Source organism: Dendrobates tinctorius, unplaced genomic scaffold, assembly GCF_039654945.1.
Source record: "Dendrobates tinctorius isolate UK_male_01 unplaced genomic scaffold, ASM3965494v1 ptg000016l, whole genome shotgun sequence".
NCBI classification, from domain to species: Eukaryota; Metazoa; Chordata; class Amphibia; order Anura; family Dendrobatidae; genus Dendrobates; species Dendrobates tinctorius.
In genome coordinates, this window is record NW_027361684.1 from 54842413 (window position 1) to 54862937 (window position 20525).

Consider the following 20525-nt stretch of genomic DNA (forward strand, 5'->3'; position numbering starts at 1 on the left):
GGTGTATTCAGGAGAAATTGCACAACAAATTTTGTGGTCCATTTTCTCTTTTTACATGTGTGAAAATAAAAAAGTTTGGGTCTAAAGTAAATTTTTTGTGAAAAAAGTAAAATATTCATTTTTTCCTTCCACATTGCTTTAGTTCTCATGAAGCACCTGAAGGGTTAATAAACTTCTTGAATGTGGTTTTGAGCACCTTGAGGGGTGCAGTTTTTAGAATGGTGTTACTTTTGGGTATTTTCTGCTATATTGACCCCTCAAACTCACTTCAAATGTGAGCTGGCCCCTAAAAAAAATGGTTTTGTAAATTTTGGTGTAACAATGAGAAATCGCTGGACAACTTTTAAACTTTATAACGTCCTAACAAAAAAAAAATGTTTCCAAAATTGTGCTGATGTAAAGTAGACATGTGGGAAATGTTATTTATTAACTATTTTGTGTGATATGACTCTTTGATTTAAGGGCACAAAAATTAAAAGTTTGAAAATTGCAAAATTTTCAATATTTTTCTCAAATTTTTGTTTTTTTCATAAATAAATGCAAGTCATATCGAAATTTTACCACTAACATGAAGTACAATATGTCACAAAAAAACATTCTCAGAATCAGTGGGATACGTTGAAGCGTTCCAGAGCTATAACTTCATAAAGTGACAGTGGTCAGAATTGTAAAAATTGGCTTGGTCATTAAGTATAAAATTGGCTCTGTCACTTAGGGGTTAAACCAGATGTTGGTACTTTTGGCAGGGTGGACAGGTGTTAAGTATTGCTGGAGAATTAAATTTCCATCTCCAAAAAGCTTGTCGGCAGAGGGAATCATGAATTGTTCTAAAATTTCCTGTTAGATAGCTGCACTGACGTTGGTCTTGATAAAACACAGTGGACCTACACCAGCAGATGACATGGCTCCCCAAACCATCACTGATTGTGGATACTTAACACTAGACCTCAAGCAGCTTGAATTGTGGCCTCTCCACTCTTCCTCCAGACTCTGTGACCTTAATTTCTAAATGAAATGCAAAATTTACTTTCATCTGAAATCAACACTTTGGATCACTGAGCAACAGTTCAGCTATTTTTCTCCTTGGCCCAGGTAAGACGCTTCTGGCGTTCTCTATTGGTCATGAGTGGCTTGACACAAGAAATGAGACACTTGTAGCCCATGTCCTGGATACATCTGTGTGTGGTGGCTCTTGAAGCAATGACTCCAGCAGCAGTACACTCCTTGTGAATCTCCCCCAAATTTTTGAATGGCTTTTTCTTTCCAGGCTGCGGTTATCCCGGTTCCTTGTGCTCCTTTTCCTATCACACTTCCTTCCACTAAACTTTCCATTAATATTCTTGGATACAGCACTCTGTGAACAGCCAGCTTCTTTAGCAATGACCTTGTGTGGCTTTCCCTCCTTGTGGAGTGTGTCAATGACTGCCTTCTGGACATCTGTCAAGTCTGCAGTCTTCCTCATGATTGTGGAGCCTACTGAAACAAACTAAAGAACCTTCTTAAACACTTAGGAAGCCTTTGCAGATGTTTTTTGTTAATTATTCTAGTATGCTGAGATAATGACTTTTGTGTTTTCATTGGCTGTAAGCCATAATCATCAACATAACAGAAACAAACACTTGAAATAGATCACTCTGTAATGACTCTATATAATATATGAGTTTCACTTTTTGTATTGGAGAACTGAAATAAATTAACTTTTTGATGATATTCTAATTTAGTGAGAAGCACTTGTATATATATGTGTGTTCGCCCCTGATTTTTGCATGTTGTGACTCCTATGCACACAGTGGGGAAAATAAGTATTTGATACACTGCCGATTTTGCAAGTTTTCCCACCTACAAAGAATGGAGATGTCTGTAATTTTTATCGTAGGTACGCTTCAACTGTGAGAGACAGAATCTAAAAATAAAAGCCAGAAAATCACATTGTATGATTTTGACATAATTAAATTGCATTTTATTACATGAAATAAGTATTTTATCACCTACCAACCGGCAAGAACTCTGACTCTCACACAACTGTTTTTCTTTAAAGGCAACCTGTCACGTCATTTCAAGCATCTAAACTGTCTCCAGTGCATTATTGATTCAGTGTGTATCACTAACATGTTGTAATGATGTCCAAAAAGCACTTTATACACTTATATAGTACCTGCTCATTTAGTCATAGGGGTGTGCTTCAATTTCTGTTCAGTCGCGGTTGTCGCCGCCCACTCAATATGATTGATTTCCCTGGTCGCTCGGACATCGCTGAAATCCTTGTGCATGTCAGTGTGTTGCATTGCTTTTAATTGGACAACGCACAGACCCGCTGAGTATGTCCTATTCTCATCCTCCGCGTCGGCTCCAAGTGCGACATGCTCCACGTTTCACCGATCTCATTCTCGGATCTGTCATTTTCATGGATATTTGAATGGATCTGTGCGACCTCAAGCTCGTCGGACAGCACTCGGAGATTTCACACAGTTTTGTGAATGCATCCTGATGCCCCCGCTTCTGAGTGTTCGGGAATGAATGGGGGCAATAAAAAGCGACTTCTGCTTTGACTATGGTATTTAATTGTAGGGCTAGGATAGTGAACTGTACTTTTGCCCCAGGTGAAGGAAAATCTAGCTACGGCTCTGACCTGAAATCATTCTTCCACAATGAAATGTGACCTAAATATTTGCAAAGCTGCAGTAATCTGTATTACAAAACATTGTACTCCACCCACGTGTGTGCTTGATGCTTCTCTTATTAGCACTGATTTATTATAAAAATAAAGGAGCAGCATGCTCTTATCTTTACAATATGCGTTATGGCCTTTATGGATTTATTTTATACTTCAATATATTTAGGGAAAATACAAATAAATATTATTTTATATGACATCATGAAGTTACCATCGGTTTGCCCTTTAACATCCATGACTTCCATTGTTTTCATGACCAGATCAGACTTAGTTTTATTGGTATATTTGTATTCATGCTCATGAACAGTCTTAGCCAAGCTCCTGTCATGGGGATGCCACCACAGAGTGGGGCCAGAGGACTGAGGAGTCTGGTTACAAGTACATCTGCGCTGGTTAGAACTGCTTCACCTTCCTGTTAGCAGTTTAGGTTTTCCTTGCTCTGTTCTTGCAAGGGTTAAACAGTCCTGTTTGTCTCTTGAAGCTTTCCTCAGAGTTGTCTCTGCTGTCTGTTGATTATATCACTGATCTATATCCTGTGTCGGCAGGTAACACTAACATTCGTGGCGGTGGATAGATTTACCAAGGTGGCTCATTTCACTGCGCTACCTGCACTTCCGTATGCTGAGACATTGGCACAAATTTTTATTAAGGATATAGCAAGGCGTCATGAGATTCCCTCTAATGTTGTCTCTGATCAGGGGGTCCAATTTATATTAAAGTTTTGGAAAGCACTTTATGCCCGTTTAGGGATTCACCTCTCATTTTCATCCGCCTTTCATCCACAGTCTAATGGGCAAACTGAGCAAGTGAACCAGAATCTTGAGACTTATCGTAGGTGCTTTGTATCTGAAAATCAGGACGATTGGTTTTCTTATTTATCTCTAGCTGAGTTCGCTGTGAATAACCTTTGTCATGAATCTACAGACAAGTCCCCTTTTTTCGAGGCATACAGATTTCATCCTCAATTCTGCACCTCCTATAGTAATTGTTCTTTAAGAGTACCTGAGGAAGAAGGGTTTTCTCTGTCTATTACATCGGTATGGCGGGGTGTTTTTAATAATTTAAGGTTCCTTCCAAATATAAGTATGGATGATCAGAAGAGCTTGGGTGGTGCTGACGTGTGTTGATGATGTTATGTGGTTGTCCTCAAAGAACATTAAGTTGAAGGTTCTTTCTTGTAAACTGTGACCCAGGTTTATCGACCCCTATAAGATAGTTGCCATTGTTAATGCTGTTGCATTTCGCCTTGTTTTGCCACCTACTTTCAATATTCATAATGTGTTTCATCCATCACTCCTCAAAAAAGGAGTGAAAGCGTCTGGCTATACGTACAATCCTGATTTTCTCCTGAAGCTCTCCATCCTGAGTTGTCTCAGCTGTTCCAAGTTCATCACTTTCCTCTGGTTTAAATGCTCTCCTTTATCCATCAGTTGTTGCCAGTGATAGCTTGCAAATACCTGGTTTGGAGCTGGAGGAGTGAGCTGAGAAAGGAACAGGCTTTGGAGTTGTTTCAGGAGATATCTGTGTGTAATTGGTTTTTGTGTGTGTCTCCCAATCTCTATTCCCATTTTGTTTGCCACACCCACTTCATCCCTATTTCCCACTTTTTTTAGAGTGTTTTTGTATAATTGTAGTCTTCTTTTATCCCTGCCTGTTTCTCTTCTGTGTCTTTACTGTAGAACAGGACTAGCGTACCTGCTGTCCTACTCACTAAGTAGGTTGGTACTTGGGTAAGACAGGGATAGGAATGTGATCACCGCACAGGGTGAAAAAAACTGTTCAGGGACGCTAGGGAGATCATGATGCCCCCTTGTATCCTTCCCTAGTGTCCGAGTTTCCTCTCCCTCCCGCTTCACCATTCGCTGTCTTGCTTTGGGTAGAATCATGACAGCTCTGATACTTATTAGGTTGCTTATGAGCTTTGAATAATTGTGTCAATGGCCAGATCCTCAGTGAGCAAGGAAAGTGATCTGGTTAACATTCTATTTCCTTACGTTACTTTACATCCATCAGGTTTCCAAACCCAATTATTAATTACCATAATAGAGAATTCTGAAAAAAAAAAAAGAATAGGGACTTTAGAAAAATGGCTGCAAAGTATATTTACATTCGAGAATCAGGCATTACATGATAGCCCAAAAATTTCAGTAAAATAATAGTCAAGAAGTATCATTTCTCCTTGCGGAGAATGACATGCTAAGCATGTCGAGATGAGGAGACTTAAAGCTGCAATGCTCCTCTGGGAAATATGCTAATTATGTCAGACGCCTCTCTCACAGCCAAACCTGATCTCACACTTTGCACTGACGAGGGGCAGTACCCAGAAACTCAGTGTCTGCAAATTGAGATTCTGGCTTGGCTTTTATCCTAAGTCATGTAACAAGGCTCGTTAAAGGGTTGACATTGACTTTTAGGATTGCTACTTCCAAAAGGTGGCACTAGAGTTCTAGTCCTCTTCCTCTCTGAAGAGACAACTTGCATAATTAGCATATTTCCCAGAGGAGCATTGCGGCTGTAAGTCTCCTCATCTCGACATGCTTAGCATGTCATTCTCCGCAAGGAAAAATGATACTTCTTGGATATCGGTCAGACGCCTCTCTCACAGCCAAACCAGATCTCACACTTTGCACTGACGAGGGGCAGTACCCCGAAACGCAGTGTCTGCAAATTGAGATTCTGGCTTGGCTTTTATCCTAAGTCACGTAAAAAGGCTCGTTAAAGGGTCGATATTGACTTTTAGGATTGCTACTTCCAATAGGTTGCACTACAGTTCTAGTCCTCTTCCTCTCTGAAGAGACAATTTGCATAAGTAAAATAATAGTGAATTGCTTTAATTCTGTGGTGTTGCTGCAGGGAAATTGAACACTTGCTGACAGGTTTAATGCGTCACAAATATTGTGATCAGTTACTGTTAGGAATCCCTGCTGAGAAATAAGAATTGTCCAAAGCAAATGTATCCCTGAGGCTGTGTGCCAACGTTGCGTTTTTTAAGCCTTTCCGCAGCAGTCTCAAAACGCATCCCATTAATTTTAATTACATTCCGCAATTGCTGTGCCCATGCCGCGTATTTTTTATCTTTTTTGCTTGGCCCAATATTATTCCTTTGACACTTTTTTTTTTGGCCCCCTTTTTTATTTTTTATTTTTGAAATGTTTCCCCAAAAATAAATTTCATTGGTGGCCAGTGGTTACCTGTTTAAATAAATTATACTTACCTGTCCCCACCGATCGCCACCTAAAATAAAATAAAAAAGTAGCATATACTCACTTAGACACCTAATTCCTCAAAGCCCTCGTTCACCTGAAAAAAAAGTAAAATAATAAACCACAAAAGACACCTAACCTCCAAAGAATCCATTTTAATCGAGTGTCCAACGTAAAGCGACCCCGTACATTGTTTGACGAGTTCAATCCGAATGCAGCTTGCGCTGCTCGGGTGAACTCGTTACGGACCCGAAGACAGTGAGAAATTCTCACGGTGCAGCAGTGCCGTAAGTGAGGTCACCTAAGCAGCACGAGTTCAATGCACTCCGGTGACCTCATTCGGAGGCTCACGCTGCCGGGAGCGGACGTGTTCCTGGCAGTGTGAGCATGCAGCAGCCATGACGGCTCTCACATCTGCAGATATGACAACTGTCAAGGGAGATCATCGCAGGAACATGGACAGGTAAATATTTTTTTTTAGTCAATTAAGAATCAAACAAAATGGTGTCTTTTATTTCAAATAAAATATTTTTTTTCTGGGTGGTGTCTTTTTTTTAACTCTTTGTAGGTTAGTAATGGGGGTGTCTAAAATAGATGCCCCTTATTACTAACCTAGCCTTCATGGCAGCTGGCGCCACTATGAACCCCACCGCCATTACCCCCTGCCACCGCACCAGAGCAGTGTGGAAGAGCGGGGCTAAGCACCAGATTTGGCGCACAAATATGATGTGTGCACAAATATGATGTGCGCACACCCCTAGCCCTAACCTTAGTACTAACCCTAGACCTAACCCTAGCCCTCATTGGAAAATGGAAATAAATACTTTTTTTAAAATTTCATTATTTTTCTACTAGCCGGTTTCACATTAGCGCATTTTCAGCGCGCGCACGGCCGGGGGTAGCTCCGCCCCCGATCCGGCTCTCTGCCCGGCGTGCCCGCCCCTTCCTTGTAGCGCCGCCTCCTAGCGGACAGCGGCGCCTGCGATCGGCGCACCCTATCTTTAGCATAGGGTGCGCCGATCGTGCGCAGGCCGTGCGCTAGTTGCGCTTTGACCTGCGCTGCGCACTTTTGACGGTGCGCCGTGCGCGCCAAAATCAAACTTTTCGGATTTTGGCGCGCACGGCGCACCGTCAAAAGTGCGCAGCGCAGGTCAAAGCGCAACTAGCGCACGGCCTGCGCACGATCGGCGCACCCTATGCTAAAGATAGGGTGCGCCGATCGCAGGCGCCGCTGTCCGCTAGGAGGCGGCGCTACAAGGAAGGGGCGGGCACGCCGGGCAGAGAGCCGGATCGGGGGCGGAGCTACCCCCGGCCGTGCGCGCGCTGAAAATGCGCTAATGTGAAACCGGCCTAAGGGGGTGATAAAAGGGGGTTTGATTTGCTATTTATAGCGGGATTTTAAGTTTGGCAGCTGTCACACACAGTTTGGGCACTGTCTTGGCTGAGACGCCGCTGGGGCTGCACTTGTGGCATCCTGAATACAACAAGAGAGAAAAATGGAGAAGAGGGATTGGACTAGGAAATGACCTCATAGGAGCTTTTTTTTTTTCTCTCTTTTTTTTTTTACCCAAATTAATTTGTACTCATGATAACTTTGACCAAGGTTTCAGACCTTAATTAGCCTGTTAGGGTTATGGCTTGTTCACTATCATCATTAGGAAAGGCCAGGTGATGCAAATATCTCAGCTGTAGAAAAACCCAGCCTCCTCTAACCTTGTGCCAAAAAGCTTCAGTCATGAGTTCTTCCAAGCAGCTGCCTAGAACGGAGATGCCTGTCGTGCGACGCAAAGGGAGAGTGCTAGGGACCGATAAAGGGGAGCCCTGGTGGTAGGGAGAGAGGCAAGATGATGACCTCTCAACACTCCCCTTATGCTGACACCAGCGCTCCCTATCACCCTAGACGGGTCTGTCACTCCCCCCCCCCCCCATGCACTGTCACGTGCCTAATCCCTGGCTGATCCTGAGTCTTTGCCCTAGATAGTGAACTGGGCAGCGAGATACTAGTCTTACTCTTACAACAAGACAACACAGGGAGAGGGGCAGACAGGGGAAATACACAACAAAGAATATTCACAAAAATCAAAAGGAACAAAAAAACTTCTCCATTATACTTTGTCTTCTACAGGAACACCACAGCTACTCAGGTAAGTATGGCGCACGATAGTAAAACCTATTGCTGGCATGGGAGGAAGCCAGCAGGGAGTTTATATAGTGAAGAGGGAGTGCACCAATAAGCAGCAGCTGAGACCAAAGACCAGATGGAATCTCAGCAGACTTAAACCAAGCACTCTTAACCCTTTACATACCAAAAGAAGGAGTAAAGCTGCACCACACATGTGAATGGTCACATAGATTTCAAAGAGGACCTGTGATCCACTAATCTCTAATTTTCTTATCCCAGGTGCACCATAGATCCCCGCAGGATGCGGCACACTCGTGACACTAGCACTCTGAAAATGATGGAGGTCCACAAAGCAGAAAAAGGTTATAAGAAGATAGCAAAGCGTTTTCAAATTGTCCTTTCCTCAGTTCGAAATGCAATTAAGAAATTGCAGTTAACTGGAACAGTGGAGGTCAAGATAAGGTCTGGAAGACCAAACAAAATTGCAGTGATATCTGCTCATAGGATTACTGGAGAGGCAAATCAGAACCGTTGCTTGACTGCAAAAGACCTTCAGAAACATTTAGCAGAATCTGGAGTTGTGGTGCATTGTTCTACTGTTCAGAGACACCTGCGCGAAAATAGCCTTCATGGAAGAATCAACAGAAGAAAACCTCTCCTGCATCCTCACGATAGAATGCAAAGTCAGAAGTATGCAAAATAACATCTAAACAAGTCCTGTGGACCGATGAGGTTAAAATAGAACTCTTTGGCCACAATGATCAAAGGTATGTGTGCAGATAAAAGGGCACAGAATTTCAGTAAGAGAACATCTCACCAACCATTAAGCATGCGGGTGGATCAATCATGCTTTAGGGTTGTGTTGCAGCTAAAGGCACGAGGGAATATCTCACGCTTAGAGGGAAGAATGGATTGAATGACCATATTCTTGATGCAAACATAACACCATCTGTAAAAAAAAGCTGAAGCTTAAAAGAGAATAGCTGCTACAAATGGATAATGAACCTAAACACGCATCAAAATCCACCATAGACAGGGTCGGACTGGCCCACAGGAAATCCGGAGGATTCTCTGGTGGGCCCAGGAACTGACACCTGCTGGCATACAGGGCCAGCAGCTGCCTGGGTCCCCTGCTGCTCCAGGAATTTCCCAACTCGTCCTCAAGCCACCAAACCATCTGGAAAATGTCTGAGTCTGGGTGATGACTGAGGAGGTCACCCAGACTCTCAGATACCTTTTTTTTCCTCTGATAAAGTACTGGTAAATACGATGATTTCGTTCGAGAACCAGGTGTTATCAACATTGGCATTTATTGACTGGGTCTGCTGTTAACTTTATTGATTCGGGACTGGTTCTGAAGTTAGGGTTAGGGACAGTTAGTTTAGAAAGACCCATTCAAATCATCGCCCTTGACAAGACACCGATAGCTCACAATTTGGTCAAGAGAGAAACGGTGGATTTCACTCTCCAAGTGGGAGCTCTCCACTGTGAATCCATCTCCTGTTTTGTATTGGATAATTTACCTGCTGGATTGGTACTGGGGTTTCCATGGTTGCAGATTCACAATACAGTTATTGATTGGTGTCTGAAGGAGATTGTGAAATGGGGCCCCACTGTTCCAATAAATATCTAAAAGATGTACAAATATGCTACTCTAGTCTGGTGAGTCTGCCGGGGCACTTGAAGGACTTTGGAGATGTGTTCTCGAAAAAAGAGGCGGAGATACTACCTCCTCATCTGCCCTATGATTGTGCTATTGACCTTATTCCTAATGCCAAATTGCCAAAAGCTAGCCTTTACAATTTGTCGTGGCCTGAACGGGCTGCCATCAAAGAATATGTTAACGAAAGTTTATAGAAGGTTCATATCCGTCCTTCCTTCTCCCCAGTAGCTGGTGGATTTTTCTTTGTTAAAAAGAAAGATGGGGGTCTCCATCCTTGCCTTGATTTCCGAGAGAACTAAACAATATCACGGTTGAGAATACCTACCCACTTCCACTCATCCCCGACCTATATAATCAGCTTCTGGGGGCCAGGGTATTTTCTAAACTTGATCTTAGAGAGCTTACAATTTGATACGCATCCGGAAGGGTGATGAGTGGAAAACAGCGTTTTTAACGTCTGAGGGTCTGTTTGAAAACTTTGTTATACCTTTTGGATTATCTATTGCACCTGCTGTGTTTCAAAATATCATAAATGATATTTTCTCTGATTGCATTGGAAGATTTGTTGTAATATACCTCAATGACATTCTAATTTTCTCTCTGGACTTGGACACTCACCAGGAACATGTCCGTGTGGTGTTAAAGATACAGAGGGAGAACTCTCTGTTTGCTAAATTAGAGAAATGTGTTTTTTTCTGTTTAAGTGATCTCTTTTTTGGGGGTTTTATTCTGTCAGCAGAAGGTTTTAAGATGGACCCTGGAAAGGTGCAGGCCATAATTGATTGGGTTCAACCTTGTGATCTCAAGGCTTTGCAGCGTTTTCTATGATTTGCCAACTATTAGGCTGAGTTCACACGTGGCGTTTTTTTCGCATTTCCGCAGCGGTTTTAACCGCGCGAATTTGCCGCGAAAACGCGAAAAATAAGCATCCCATGCATTCCTATGGGATTCCGCAATGCTGTGCTAATGCTGCGTTTTTCTCCGCGGCGAAATCGCTTCGCGGTAAAAAACGCAGCATGCTCATTAATTTGCGGAATCGCGGCGATCCCGCACCCATAGGAATGCATTGTTCCGCTTACTTCCCGCATGTGGCTGTGCACACCATGCGGAAAGTAAGCAGAACATTTGCGGATGGTACCCACGGTCCGGAGGAGAGGAGACTGTCCTCCGGGCTTTGGGTACCATATCCCTGTAAAAAATAGAATTTAAAATAAAAAATATTGTTATTCTCACCTTCCGGCGTCCCACGCAGCATTCCCGCCTCTCTCCACGCTCCCATTCCCAGTAATCCTTTGCGAAAATGTCCGCGATGGTGTCCGTTCTTGCGGGATCGCGAAGTCTCGCGGTCATTCGCGCGACGTCATCGCGAATTACCGCGAGACATCGCGATCCCGCGAGAACGGACGTCATCGCGGGCATTTTCGCAAAGGATTCCTGGGAACGGATGCGCGGGATGTCGGAAGGTAAGAATAACACCATTTTTTATTTTTTTTACATACTATCTTTTACTACTGATGCCGCATAGGCAGCCTCAGTAGTAAAAAGTTGGTCACACTCGTCAAACACTATGTTTGACGAGTGTGACCAACCTGTCAATCAGTTCTCCAAGCGATGCTACAGATCGCTTGGAAAACGCTAGCATTTTGCAAGCTAAATACGCTTGCAAAATGCTAGTTTTTCAGCGGGAAAATCGCGGGAATTTAAAATGCGATTTTCCCGCGGAATGGAATTCCGGAATTCTTGCGGTAATTTCCGCGAGAGTTCCGGTATGTGTGAACTTAGCCTTATGGAAAATTGATTAAGGGGTTTTCACAGATTGCTAAACCACTTCCTGACCTTACACGTAAGGGGGCGAATCTCAAGGTTTGGTCGCTGTGTGCTATCAGAGCTTTTGAAAGATTAAAAGAGTGTTTTATGTCCACACCCATTCTGATCCAACCTGATTTCCAAGAACCGTTCATTGTGGAGGTGGATGCTTCGGAGATTGGAGTGGGGGCAGTCTTATTGCAGGGGCCCAAAACTCTGACTAACCTGCGTCCATGTGCTTTTCTTTCTAAAAAAATTTCACCGGCGGAGAGAAATTATCATGTTGGGAATCGGGAGTTACTTACTGTCAAAATGGCCTTTGAGGAATGGAGGCATTTTTTGCAGGGGGCAGTTCATCCAGTTACGGTGATCACGGATCACAAGAATTTAGATTACATTGAATCGGCAAAAAGGTTACCTCCTAGACAGGCCAGATGGTCTTTGTTTTTCTCACGATTTAATTTTTCTATTACATTCAGGCCAGGGTCTAAGAATGTGAAAGCTGATGCTTTATCTCGTAGTCTAGATTCCATTTCTCCTCCAGAACCCCCATCCTCCATTATTCCTCAGGGTATTGTGGTGTCGATGGTAACATCGGAGCTGGAAGGGGAGATTCGTATAGTCCAGTCGTTGGCTCCTTCTACTTCCCCAGGGCAAAATTATTTGTGCCTGTGTTCCTAAGATTGCGGGTGTTACAGGAATTTCATGATTCCGTTTTAAGTGGTCATCCAGGGGTTACTGCCACAAGGAAAGCCATCGCTAGACTTTTTTGGTGGCCATCCATGCATATGGATATTAAGGATTTTGTATCTGCTTGTGAAGTCTGTGCATGCGCCAAAGTCAAGACATTGCCGGCCGGCTGGGGAATTGGCTCCATTGCCTATTCCAGAAAGACCATGGACTCATCTGTCCATGGATTTTATTACTGATTTGCCTCTGTCTGATGGGATGACTGCTATTTAGGTGGTAGTTGATCGATTCAGCAAACAAGCACATTTTGTTCCTTTATCAGGATTACCTAATGCAGAGACACTCTCCAGGTTGTTTATCTCTCATATTGTAAGATTACATGGGATCCCTCTGAACATTGTGTCTGATTGGGGAGAACAATTTGTCTCAATTTTGGAGAGCTTTTTGCAATAAACTAGGGATTGACTTGTCATTTTCATCTGCTTATCACCCACAAACCAATGGTCAGACTGAGAGGACAAATCAATCTTTGGAACAAATTTTAAGGTGCTCTGTGGCAGCGTGACAGGAGGACTGGTCTTCGTTTTTACCTCTCACTGAGTTTGGTTTCAACAGTCGAGTAAATCAATCTACCGGAACCTCACCTTTCTTCTGTAATTATGGTTTTCATCTTCATTTTGGCGAATTTTCTAGGATTAGTTCTGAATGCCCTGGGGTGGAGGTCACCGTGCAGAGACTTGGGGATGTCTGGAGGGAGGTTTAAAAGAATATTGGGACTGCCCAGATTCACCAAAAACGAAAGGCCGATAGAAGACGGTCAGTGGGTCCTGCTTTTAAGATTGGGGATAAGGTTTGGTTGTCGTCTAGAAACATTAAACTTAAAGTGACGTCGGCGGAGTTGGGTCTAAAGTTTATTGGTCCATATGAGATCCTAGAGGTGGTCAATCCTGTGACATTTGGGTTAAAGCATCCTCCATCCCTTCACATCCCTAACGTATTCCATAAATCCCTATTAAAGGAGTATGTCCCTTCTGCATTGTCTCCCTCATCCGCGCCTCCTCCAATTTCAGTAGACGGTGGCCTGGAATATGAGGTTCAGAGGATTGTGGATTCTCGGAGGTCCGTAATTCCTCATCCACTGGAGCCGATATGGACCAGAGGAGAGATCCTGAGTCCCTGCTCGAGATGTGAAGTCTAGTCAGGGCCTTCCATCTAGAATTTCCAGGGAAGCCTGGTGGTTCGGTGGCACCCCATAGAAGAGGGAGTACTGTCATAGTTCCACCCCTCAGGGTGTCTGGGATGCAGTACTGACAGCTCGGCCATCCAATCCGGTAAAGGGGCGTGCTGAATCTATCAGTACTGTGATTGACTGCATGGCCATCCAGTCTGATTCAGGGGCGTGCTGAGCTGTAGGTGTGTTTATTGACAGCTGTGCTAGCTAGTCTATGACTGCGGGGCGTTGGCTGTCTCATGTGTTCATTCCAATTAATGGCTATGCTTCTTAACTGAGCTGAGTTTCCCAGAACACTGCCAGACGTACATTCATCTTGTGAGGTTTGTGCTTTGTGCTCTCCTGTGCCTTGAGTTCTATACGCTTGATCTATTGCCTGACTTTGGACTTTGTTCTGACAATCCGCCTGTTTAACCCCTTCAGCTCTGATCCGTTATCCTCACGGTACTCTGACCTCGGAACGTTACCTCATTACGCTTTTGTCTCTTTCTTCTGTTTATGACGTACCCCCCTGGCTTCTGACCTTGGAGCCTTGACCACTCTGACTCACGGCTTGGCCGTGAGAAGTGACTAGTGCTACAGATATCTCATGATTTTTCAGTGTGTCTGTTAAAGTGCTTGGCTATCCATGTTTTTTGACAAGCTGTCCAGAAAAAAATACAAATTCCAAGTTGGTAACCCTGCATGGCATTATATATTGGAGCACACCCCTTTTTGAAGACATCAACCCTTTAAAAACACAAAGTAACCCCAATTATGGAACAAACCAGAAAATGTCTAAAACGCATAATAAATCTGGTACAAGGCATGTCAGACAACTGGTGCCATATTTAGCCTAGAAACTTCCCACTGTCTTTCACTTTACATTAATATCCCATCCACAGTGTGCTGTGGCAGCTGTCATATTATCTCAGCTGTGTATGTTACACAATATTTTATTGCGTGTGCAATATGCTATCAATTTTGCACATGTCAGAAAAACAGTATTTGAGAAACCAAAAGTGCAGTTTTATGGGCCTTCAATTGCATTTTGTGCCAGCAACTGCTATGATAACGTTCATATTTCCAATTAAGCAAAAGTAATAACTCATGAATTATTTGTCATTGCCGGTGGTCATGCAGTGACAATTCGCTGAAAAGAGATCTGTAATACACTGCCTCATTAATCAGTGAATCATTTATAATCTGAAAAGATATTAAATAGCTACAGTATATGTCTAGGCATAATGAACACCTATTATGGAAGAAATTAGAGGGGTGTCCCAGACTAATCAAGTTATTATCTATTCACTGGCTAGTTAGTAACTGTTACATTGGTGTGAGTTCCACTGCTTCCCCCTCTTTTCCCTTGATTGCCAGAACAGGGGCTTGAATTTTTTGAGCCAGTGCTATAAATTGATCCAGCTTGAAATATAAGTCTTTCTTTTGTATTTCCTGCTCCTTTAAAATCCACTTTTGGCTTTGATTGAGAAAATTATCCCAAAAACTGTAATCCCAATTCATCAAGACTGGAGTTTATTAACCCCAAAGCTGCTTAAGCACTGTCTTGGGATTATATTTGACTCAGATCTTTCCGTCATTTTCTATATCCAATGCCTCACAGGCCCGTGTCACCTGCACCTCTATAAAATCTCTAGAATTCACTCTTTTCTTACTTTAAAACTGCAAATATTCTTACTATTGTTCTCAATCATTCTTGTCTGGACTTCAGAGCTCTACTAATTGGTCTCCCACTTCCAAAACTCACCTCTCCATTCTGTCCTAAATGCAGCAGCTAGGGTCATAGTTCTATCCAGCTACTATGCTGGTGCCTCCATCCTTCACCAGTCATTGCACTGACTGTTCATTAGCTACAGAATAGAACATCAACTTTCACATTTTGTTTCTGGGCCTGTATGTTCAAGTACTTTAGCAATTTGCCTTAAACATTATCATTTTTTGTTATTAGTAGATAAAACTAAAATTGTGCTGTTTTTGCTTTTTGAAGGTGGAGGAAGGCTGGTGGGAGGGAATTCTCCATGGAAAATCTGGAATGTTTCCTTCCAATTTTATTAAAGAGCTTGTAACTGAAACTGAAATTGGAGGAAATTTTGAAGAACACCAAATAAAGCAAGGTAAGAAAATCGCGCATGATTAAATGATTATATTGTTAAGTTTGATACCATTTTGGGGAAAACTTATTTCAAACATAATATTTCCATTTTAAAACAACAGCAATTCAGTTCAAGAGGGCTTGTCCAAAAATGAAAGAAAAAAATAGACTAGAGCAGTGGTTGCCAAACTCCAGTCCTCACTGACCCCAACGCGTCATGTTTTCAGGATTTCATTCGTATTTCACAGGTGATGGAGGTATCATCAAGGCATGAGGAATTGTCTCACACTATGGAAATCCTGAAAACATGACCTGTTGGGGTGCGCGAGGACTGGAGTTTGGAAACCACTGGTCTACAGCAAGGAATGGTTTGCATTTGAAAAAGAAAAAGTGTAAAACCAAACATATATATATATATACATATATATATATATATGTGTGTGTGTATATATATTTATTTAGATATTTTGTAGTGGATATGAAAAGTCTACACTCCCCTATTAGAATGACAATTTCTTATAATGTAAAAAATACCAAATAGAAACATTTCAGTACTTTATCTACCTATGTTATGTATAATCCATACTATTCAACTGAACATTTCCAAGTGGAAAATGAAAAATAAAGAACTAAAATAATGTGGTTGCACAAATATACACACCCTTAATTAATACTTTTGTTGAAGTACGCTTTGAATTTGTGGCAAGATTCAATCTTTGATAACTCTTCCTTGCAGTGTCACTCCAAATCTGTCAGATTGCAAAGACATCTGCCGTGTACTGCGCCCTCTTCTGGTTAACACACATTTTCAATTGGCTTCATGTCTAGGTTTTTCCAAAACTTTGATCTTCTTCTGGTAAAGCCATTCTTTTGTTGATTTGGGGGTGTGCATATTGTGCTGAAATTCATCTTCAGCTTCTTAACAGAGGCCTGGAGGTTTTGATGCAAAAAATTTTTGCAGAAAATCGGCCTCAAAGCATGCTGCCTCCACCATACTTCACTGAGGGTATGGTGTTTTTGGTGATGCGCTGCATTAACTTTCTCCAAACAGGACTGTTTGAAACAGCAAGTGCTGTACTCGGCTTTCTCTGGCAGGCTCTATTGAAGACAGCACTTTTCATCTTTTCGTCCAACATTGTGACCTTGAAAGTACTGCCACAAAGAAATTGCAAAAATATCAGACACAGTTGAATTTTTTGCAACTTGCTTGTTGCAGTTGCAGTACCCTCGGAATTGAAATGCAAGCCCATTTAGTTGTATTGTGCTTAGATATAACAGCGACACTTAGTGATCTTTAGCTGCTCAGCCCGACTCAAGTTGCCGTGCTGCCCAAGCCTTAAAGTTTTTCTCTATATTTGCCGATAAATAAGTAAAAGTATTTAATATTTATTAACCTGATAGAAAGCCTCAATCTAAGAGTATTTGCACATGTTCAGGATTTACAGAAGAAAATTCTGCTGCAAATTCTGATGTGTTTTCAGGATAAACGCTGCGTAAATTACGCACTTTTTTTGCTGCGTTTTCGTCACTTTTTTATATGCGTTTTTGTTGTATATTTTTCCCCACTTACTAGCTATGTACCTCAAACCAGTCATTATTAAGTCTGTATAAAAGACTTAGTTAAATGTCAATGTTCGTGTTAGTGAATACAAGTTTGCTTATGACAACTCACAGAACATCTGTACATATTGAAATAAACCAATGTATTAGTCTAATTTAACTCTGAGACCCTACTGACTAGCTAAGAAAAATGGAGCCCTAAAGGACAAACCACAAGGGGAACTAAGTAAAAAGTGACAAGTTGGGATGTAATGATCTTCATTGTTGCAAATGTGCAATGACACTCATGTAAGAATGATTCATGGTTGTTTGTAATACTGTAATGAGGCACTGCATGTGAGTAACAGAATAGCTATGCTATGGGGTTTGGTGGTGGAACAGGAAATGTTGCTTCTTCTTTTGGAAATTTGAAGTGGAGTAAGTAATAAGATGTCCCCTGTGACCTGAAGAAACAGGAGCTACAAGTGATTTAAAAAATTTGGGCCCAATTCATCATTTGTGTTTTTCAAAGTTGCTTTTCTTTTTTTTTTTGTAGCATTTGTTGACTTTTTTTGTTCAAAATTCTTAAAAATAGCAGACACGGATCATGAATTTTGCCTAAATTAAATATGGTCTTTTGTATCTGCCTTTAACCATCTTTGCAACTTTTTAGAGCAACAAGTCACATGTTTTGCAAAATGTCACAAAAATGGTAAAAAAAATTACTGGTGTACATAAAATCACTTATGGTTGGAGTACTGGAGTTCATTTGTGACAAATGTTGCAATTTTTTGGAAAGTGCCAAATAATAAATTAGGCAAAAACATCTGGAGGGCCCTATACCTCGCCCAGATTGTCGACCTAAACTAAAACAAACAGGCGAACACATATAAGATAGACTTCAAAAAAGGCAAAAATGGACTGATGACTTTGTTGAAAACCAAAAAAGGTTTCAAAACACCAAAATCTCAATAAAAATCTCCACAAATGCAATAATGAATCAGGCCCTTGGTGATTAGATGTTGTCTAAGAGTTTACGTCATGGCACTTTCATATCTTGTAACTAGGATAAAGCTTCTTAACATTTCACATAATTGATGGTTTTTCATATCTAAAGCCTCATTCATTGAAGTGCAGTGAAGAAGGAACAGTTACCTCCTAAAATCACACCAGGTTGTCATAGCAATTATGTTTCTCTTCCTGGCAGGATTTAAAGATACTGCTGGCTCCGAGAGTGATGGGGGCGACTCCAAGTCAGAAGGGACTAATGGAACAAGTGGAGCAGAAAACCAGTCAAAAAAGATCAGGGGATTTGGCTTTGGGGATATTTTCAAAGACAAACCAATTAAACTGAGACCAAGGTCAATGGAAATAGAAAATGACATTGCTTCAGTAGAAAAGGTAAATATGTGTCTGTGGGCTGTACATACTTTATTGTACCGGCGTCTGATTTTACTAAATACAAGGAAGATTGACTAGACTTGGGCTGCTAAGTTAGAAAGCACAATGGTGGCTCATATAGACGCCTGAAAACCAGGTGTCCTTCACTGATACTTCATATTTTATTGGATCATCCTACAAAACAAAATATATTTCTCTTTTCTGTTTAATATGAGTATAACCAATATCTTCCTTCGTTTGCTCAGCTTTATATGACTAGAACATATTTCATTGTGACCATCATTAGTGGATCATCTTCTTCCAGATGTGCAGGTCTTCTGCGCTCAATGGTCGGACATGCATGATCTGGGGGATGTCTTTGGTCGGACCTGTATGATCTGGGGGATGTCATTGGTCAGACCTGCGTGATCTGGGGGATGTCGTTGGTCGGACCTGCACGATCTAGAGCAGTGATCCCCAGACTTTCTGCCTTGAGAGCCACATTAAGCTTTGAGAGAGGGTCGCGAGCCACATTTAGGTCAAAGAGAGAGCAGCGAGCCAAATCCAGCTCCCGCCCACCTCACAATAGCGAGACACATTGCCGACATTACAGGTATAACGACAGTCAAAGGTTTTTCACTGAAATTACACAAAGGCAGTGTACCAAGAGCCAGAGGTTCTCACATTACCCCCACTCAGTATTTTCGCTTCAACCACCCCCACCACACTGTCGCATCCAGCTTTAAGCATCTCCTCTTGATACTTCACATCATCCGGTCTCCACCTTACCATACTTAAATTATTTCCAAACCCCCAAGGCCAGAATATGCACATTCAGATCTGCTCTTCCGTACTGGGCTACTCACAAAATTCAGCATCTGGAAAACTGCTCTTCATAGTTGTTTGCTAGACCTGATGGTAATGCACTAAGCTGGCATGCCGTCACGAGCCACATATCATGGGCCCGAGAGCCACATGTGGCTTCCGAGCTACAGGTTGGGGACCCCTGATCTAGAGGATGTTACATTTTGCTGCATACATATATTTATTTCTCGTCGCCTGCATGATGCTAACACATTACAAAGCTCTGTACAAATCTCAGAAGTGTCTCAGTCCCAGTAGGGATCACATTGTTGTTTCCCTATCCCTATTTTCCAACTTGACTTGACTTTTTTCTTTCTGGACAGCTTTTCAAAAAATCATGGACAGACAAAAAAATATATATTTTGATTATAAATGATACATGTCTACAGCCTATAATTCTGACATTAGCTACCCATACTGTGAACTGTAAAGTGAAAATTATAGTCAAAATAATCTGTATGAGATTCTTCAGGTTCAAAAAAGTGATGGAGGCTTTATATATTTTTACAGACAGAACAAAAAAGTGCCCTATTTTTACATACTGACCAGAAAGTTCTGAATGGTTGGCAAACAGGGGTCTCTATCAGGGGTGCCAATATTAGGACCATTTTGATAAGCAGCTTCAGCATAATACATAATGTGTGATATCAATTACCGCACTAAGTAATATTTTTTTTAAAAAGGGTTTTTTAAGGAGTTTTCAATTTTCACGCAAAATTTGGAAACATGCAGGTATTTGTATAATTAATAAAAAATCATTACTCATCCATTGAAGCTCCTGCCACTTTAGCGCCAGGTCTTGGCTACTTCCTGCCAGTTTTAGTTTACAGGGCTGCAGCAGTGTTGTTTTAGCATATTTTATATTCTAAGGAAGATGGCATATAAATGAATTTTCCCTATAAATTGTCTGTAGTTACAATTATGTGTTTTTAAAGTGCTTTGCCAATGCAGACGTTTTGGGAAGAGGTGACCATCCATAAGTCGTCTCCAACTGGAGGGTTTCTTAGTGTGACAACAAGAGGCAGCTCTAGCCTTTGTATGTTACTTAGAGCTGTCTGGTAAAATGAGGTCAACCTTATTTAAATCCAACTAGCCCCATTATGATCAACAGGGTCCATCAGGTACCTTTGCGTCTCATCATGTAAAGGTTCTCATACCAATATTTTGCCAATCTCTGCCAATATTTTTGTAATTGTGTTGGTACGAGGCATATAGTGGAATAGAGATACACATAAGAGGATGGCAGTGTTAGAAAACTCAC

At 41.8% G+C, this 20525-nt stretch overlaps 1 protein-coding gene across 3 annotated transcripts in view; it reads left to right on the forward strand.

Moving 5' to 3' along the window:
- Positions 1–20525, forward strand: part of SH3KBP1 (SH3 domain containing kinase binding protein 1) — a 585247-nt gene that overhangs the window by 351945 nt on the left and 212777 nt on the right. For all 3 annotated transcript variants that reach the window (XM_073565874.1, XM_073565873.1, XM_073565875.1), the window contains 2 exons: positions 15377–15503; positions 18228–18421. In XM_073565874.1, coding sequence (XP_073421975.1) covers positions 15377–15503; positions 18228–18421 — 321 coding nt within the window. The remainder of the gene's footprint in view (positions 1–15376; positions 15504–18227; positions 18422–20525) is intronic.